General features: G+C 24.9%; 1 protein-coding gene across 1 annotated transcript in view; it reads left to right on the forward strand.

The window, feature by feature from the left end:
* The window catches only part of LOC113373095, a gene marked incomplete in the record, with an annotated part of 65,449 nt that overhangs the window by 12,674 nt on the left and 45,889 nt on the right, over window positions 1-6,886 (forward strand). Inside the window, 1 exon segment of the mRNA XM_026613417.1 lies at window positions 1,389-1,493. Within this exon segment, the coding sequence (XP_026469202.1) occupies window positions 1,389-1,493 (105 nt within the window).

Raw genomic sequence — 6,886 nt, forward strand, 5'->3', positions numbered from 1 at the left:
ATTTTTATTAGTAAATTGTTTACTATGAATTAATTAATTTTAAAAAAAAAATTTTATTAAAGTTGCTATCTTCTACATTTTTATATGATACTTATATGTTCATATTTTAATAACAGATACTAAAATTTATGATTTGGTACTTGGAATATTTATAAAAAATCGATTTGTACAAAAATACACCCGAAGAGAATTTGTACTTGGGAAGGTTGAAGGTTCTGTCAGGGGTTGCTTAATTTTTTTATTCAAATTTAAGAATGGTACAGTCTTGTGAATTGTTTATATGATACTTAATTATGTCTATTTTATTAACAAATACCTAAAACTAATGATTTGGCTCTTAAAATATTTATAAAAAAATCAATTTGTACAAAAATGTACTTGATGCATTTTATGAGGGTTTGTGCTTGGGAGGGGTGAAAAATTTGTCAGGATTTGTTTATTTTTTTTATTAAACGTTAAAAATGATACAATTCTGTAAATTTTTTATAGGACACTTATATATGTCTATTTTATTAACAAATGCTTAAATTGTTCATTAAGCTCTTCAAATCTTTATAAAAAAAATCATTTGTATCAAAATGTACCTGATGTTTTATGAAAATTCGTACTTGAGATTTTGTTTAATTTTTGTATTTAATTTTATGAAATCTATAATTTTAGAATTATTTTATATTAAACTTAAGTATGTTTTTATTAACATCAAATACTGAATTCGTTATCTTTATTAACATCAAACACTAAAATGATTTTACTTATACAAAAATTATTAAGTCCAAATATTAGGTTGTCAAATATCTCCCTTCCGCCTTTTTGTATTATAAACCAATAGCAAAAAAGCGGAAGGGAGATATTTGACAACCTAATATAAGCAAATCTTGAAATCTAACAATAATATTTTTTTTTGTATTTTTAACACTGATTTACAAGTATATGTGTATTGAATTGTATTTATTTCTGTTTGTAATTTTTATTGTGAATTATTCAAATGAGTTCCTAGATGCATTCCATTATGCATTTTTTACTTGCATTTTAAATAAAATCTGTTAATAATAAATGCAATGCACGAACATGATGCATTTTAATCAGACATTGCACATGCAACATCATCATCAATCATTAAACGTTGAATTTGCAATTATTTTGAAAGATTTGCTTTGGAATTTTAATTTTATATGTAAAATTAATTTTTTAACAACCAAGTCCGTATTTTAGTAGAAAAAAATCGCCTGTTTCAGGCAAAAAAACAATTACCAGAAAAATTTGGTAAAATTTTGATTTAACTTGTTTAGAATTTTATTCTAGGCAAATTTGGTGGTGATTTTTTGTATGTGTGTATGTATATGTATATTGTATCTATTTTTTATTAATTTTTAAAATTTTCGTTTCAGGAAACGTTAGAAAAATTAATTTTAATCGACCCAAACAGTCAACTTAGTGAGAGGAACAAAAGAACAATCGGAGTCCTGAGGGAACTTTTCCCAAATTTGTCTCAGGTAAGTTATTAATAAATGAAAAATCACTATAAATATTAAATTTATATTAATTAAATATCATAAAAATAATATATGATTTAATAAGTAACATACACAGTCAAAAATTTATAGAAAAACACACTAAATTGTATGTTATATAACAATTATATTATATGAATTATACAAAAGTATATTCATATTATAGTACATGAATTTGGTTATAATTTAATATTAAATATTAATTTATGTTAAATTGATTTGAAATAATTTTTATATTGAATTTTAATGTTTTGTACATGTTTTCCTTCAACAATTTTGTACATAACTTATTTATTACATTAATTATTCAATTATTTTACCAAAAAGTTATTCAAAAAGTTCCTGTATTTAAAAAAGTTTTGATTAGGAAAAATTGTGTCAATTACAATTTTTTTCTAGAAAATTATTTTATTCATTTAAATGATATATGTATATTTTTGTCGTTGTAGTATATGTGTTAAATTTATATGGTTCTTTAACCTTTTGTATGAATTACAAATTTCGACATCGATATTGAGATTTTGTGTGCGTCATACAAAGAGAATTATTTTTATTTTATTTTTTCTGGAGAAGATTGTCTTTTGTATTTTGTATCAAATTATATATATATATATATATATATATATATATATATATATATATATATATATAAAATATTTATTTTATTATTACAAATTTTATAGACTCTAAATTTACAAAAAATATAAAAGATATATCTACTAGAATATGCTTCAACTTTTTAAGAAAAATTTTGAGCTTTTGTTCTATTTTTTTTTAAATTTATTTAATAAGATTTTTTATTTTATATATATGAGTGCTAAATAATTACAAAAATGTTAAAAATTGAATTTAATATATTGCTAAAGAAACAATTAATTTTTTCTACGATTTTGTGAATACTCGTATATACAAAAATTCAATATTTTTATTACTTATATGATTTTTATCCTCTATATAAAAATATACTTGTAAAATATTTTTAAAATTAAATATAACATTAATTATTAACAATTCTGATTTAAAAAATATCGTATAAATATTTTACTTAATATAAATATGAATATTTAAAAATTGTGGACAAAGTTTCAGAGAAGATCTTCATAAATATTTTTATTCACTGTGCTTATTATTATAAATTTTAAAATTTATATGTAATAAATAAATAATTAAATACAAAATGTATTAACAAGATTTTTATGACTTTAAGAATACTTAAAAAACTTTAGCATTTTACTAGTGATTTTTTTTTTAGTGAAAAATTTTACTATTTTTTTATTACTTTCAAATGCGTTTTTAAGTATACCGAGTTGCTGTAATATCAAACAATAATATGAATTATTCAATTTTAAACTTTGTCAAATATTTCATGAACTTTAAACAAACTCTTCGAATGTTATCGGAAATATAATAGAAAAATGCAAAAATCAATCCTGGAAGCCTAAATATATTTCATACTTTCAATTACAATTTTAAAGTATACCGAGCTGTTGTAGGGCATTATAATATTAGATAATATTATAGTTAGTGCGTTTTTAAACAAATTTCTCAAATATACTATTAACTTTAGACGAACTTTTGAAAAGTTACAAGAGATTTAGTAAAAAAAAACGCACAAAGCAATCCTGGGCGCTTAATTACATTTCATACTTTCAATTGCAATTTTAAAGTACACCAAGTTGCTGTAGGGTATAACAATATTAGACAATATTATAAATAATTCAATTTTAAACAAATTTTCTAAACAACCTATTAACCGTAGACAAATTTTTCAAAAGTTATAACGCTTTCAACAACCCAGTACAAACCAAACAAATATTTTCAACTTGATGTAAGTTTTTGTATACTTCCATCAAGTATACACATTCCAACTTACATTACAACTTTTTCTACTTAATACTTAACTCAAAACAAAAAAACTCGTATAGATTGCAAAGTCTATTCAAAGTATAATTGCTAACAAATGTACATACATATATATTATATTGACACATGTGCGAGATTGTAATAGGCCGTTTCTAATGCATTTTATACATAGGAATATATGGATATTTTGATGTATAAGTGTCTATTAGATATGTATGTATGCCTACGTGTGTTTTTCTATCAAAAAAATTTGGATTCGCAGTGGTTTCCGAACCGGTTAAGCAACGATCCAGTTTCACTCCAAACACTTTCGTTATTCCACATAATATTACTTATATACTAGTAGTGTTGCATAAATTTGTTATTCTCGAACTCACGTAACCAAAACCGTTGAAAAAAATTATCGATTCGATGTAAAACGAGGGAAATCTGGTTGTTTAGAGTTTATTCAATGATATAAAATATTTTTAACTTCCCGAAGGAGAAGTTTATGTTTTCATAAAAAAATCTGATTCTCTAATTTTATATTTTCTCCACGTTTTAAGCCATTCTGAATCGAATGAGACCAAATTTAGAAATAGTATGTGTGTGAACAGATTTTTTGCCGTAAATCGACGTTTTCTCGAAAACGGCTGGGCCGATTTCAAAAATTTTAAAAGTACTCTATGTATCTCGACGAGAACTATTGTTTGTCAATTTTGTGCGACGATCGGCCAAACCGTTTCTTTATAAATCGCAGAAATGTGAAAAATTTTTCGTCTACGTTTTAGCCCGCATTTCTGAATCGATTTGGAAAATTCAAAAACCGTTCGAAAGATATTGGTTGGGAATCGTGCTGATTAGTTTTTGGTAGAGATCGACCGGGCCGTTTTCTTGTAATAAAGTTTTAAAAAAAAAAATTTCAACGATTTTTATGATTATTTTTTTGACGGTATCATAGTCTTCTAGATCATACTAAAATATTACGGCCCTACGACAACTGGTTCAGCTTTAAAATTCGTCAAAGTTTGCAAAAATTAGTATCGTTTTTTGGCATTTGTCAAAATTAGACTTTTGATCGAATTTTTCTCGAAAACGCCTGAACCGATTTTAGAAATTTAAAAGCCATTTGATGTATTTCGGTGAGGATTATCGTTTGTCAGTTTTCTGGGACGATCTGCCAAGCCGTTTCTTTGCAATTTGAAAAAAAGTGTTAAACTTTTCGTTTACATTTAAGCTCATCCTACCGAACCGATTTTAAAAAATCAAAAACTGTTCGAAAGATATTAGTTGGGAATAGTACTGATTAATTTCAGGTGAAAATCTAACGAGCCGTTTTCTTGTAATTAACTGTTGAAAAAAAAATTTAAGCCGATTTTCATGGAACTTTTTTTGGCGATAAACATCATGGTCTTATAGAACTTACTGAAATATTACGGCTTTACGACAAGTAGTTTAATTTTAAAAATTCATCAAACTTTGCTAAAATTATTATCGTTTTTTCAAGTAGGACTGATGAAGTATATTATTTACACTTTTTTTATTAAGTCGATTATTTACACATATCGGGAAGTTCATGTAAATTGCCTTAAGGCTAAATACCAAACCAACTAGTTAAAATAAATTGATATATTAAATTCTTACTATTTTGATCTAATTGCATGATGTGAGACGTCCAGGATTTATTTGTTTATTTATTTATTATATGTCTTGTAACTTTTGAACAATTTGTCTGGAGTTACTAGAATATTTGAGAAATTTATTTAAAATTAAATAATTTTTAATATTGTCTAATATTATAATGCCTTATAGCAACTCGGTATTTTTTAAAAATAATATTTTACATCATTGCATATCAAAACCTTTACTAGTTTTTGCCAATTATTTCAATAAATCTACTAATAAACTCATGTTTTAATTATTTTTTTATCAAAGGGAAATGTGTTTTACATCTGTCTATATAATATTTCAATTCGATTCACGAAAGTGGAAATGATTATTAATTTTTTTCTTCATTCGCTCCGAGCGAGGTCGTTCAAAAGCAAGGCGAACAACACGACCGACCAACATTTGTATATTTATATATATTTATGTAATAATATTATATGAGTGAGATTGTATTTATGCAATTTTTTGCATGTGTACACATTAAATGAATATGTGAACGCATTTAGGTCAATTTGGAACAAAAACCGAGCGAACGGGCGATAAAAAACTGAAAAAAGTACTGTTTAACACTCGACGGGGATTTAAAAGTACACCGAGTTGATGTAGAAGGTTTTGGTGTTAGGATTAGTCATAGATTATTCAATTTTAAACAAATTTGCCGAATATTTTATATGGATTGAGTGAACGGTTTAAAAATTATGAGAAATGTTCGAAGTAAATGCATGAGATTGCATAACTACTATGCAATCTCATGCATAGCTCATAATCATCTCTTGCGTTGCTACTATGTTTTCAAATGCAATTATAAAGTATACCGAGTTGCTGTGAGTAATGTGTTGTTATACAAAATATTAATCATTTAATTTTGCACAAATTGTCAAATATTTCATTTACTTCGGACAATCGGTTAAAAAGTTACAAGTGATATTTCAAAATAGGACATAGATCAATTCTTCTCGCAGATTAACAAAATAGTATTTGTATTTTCCAAAATCGGCAACAAATACATATTTAGAATATTTATATATATATATATATATATATATATATATATATATATAATTATGCAATATTAGAAACTCTTTGACGATTGTCCAAATTCAAATAGAAGAAATGAAAAAAAGGCGACCGACGGGTCACAAATACTTTCTCCAATATAAATGATGAATTGTTAATTATTGATGACGACAATATATACATATGTTGTAATAAATTTATGTAATTACAAAAAATAACATGTCATTATAAAATTTTGCTTTATAAATAAAAAAGCGACAAAAGGCGACAAAAAGCTCCCATGTTATTCAATAGCCGTTGATATGGGAAAATGTATTTAAAAATAATTTATCACTAATTTAATAATAGCTTAGTAAACTAAATACGTAAATAATGATTAGCAGGTACTATTGTAGACATTTTAAAACTACAAAAATGCATATATAATTTTTTATCTATTAAATCAACTCCGTCCTCGCCAAAAAAAATATTTTACCACAATTATTTGTCATTGGTAAGATTAAATCTAACTAGCTGTAAGTGGAATTCTGTCTTAAGGCAATTAGGGCATCGTGCCTTAAGGCAATTGCTGGAACTTCCCGTACCAAAAATTATTTTTTTGAAAAATGATTAAAATTGAAAAATTGAAAAAATTTACTTCGAAAAATAAGATTTTTGAGAAACTATAAATTGGACAAAAATTACTTTTTTTTGAAAAAATTTTTTAAAAAAATTTTTTTTTTTAAGAAAAATGTTTTCTTTATTTTGACATATTTTGGAAGATCTGAACTTGTTTTTCAGAGCAATCGTACTGCTTTAACTGCATAGAGACGAATATAAAGCGCGTAAGCGCGGCGCTGCTGTCTAAC

This window comes from Ctenocephalides felis, unplaced genomic scaffold, assembly GCF_003426905.1.
Source record: "Ctenocephalides felis isolate EL2017-DRISC unplaced genomic scaffold, ASM342690v1 CF-g0.4_SCAFFOLD_01604, whole genome shotgun sequence".
Classification (NCBI taxonomy): domain Eukaryota; kingdom Metazoa; phylum Arthropoda; class Insecta; order Siphonaptera; family Pulicidae; genus Ctenocephalides; species Ctenocephalides felis.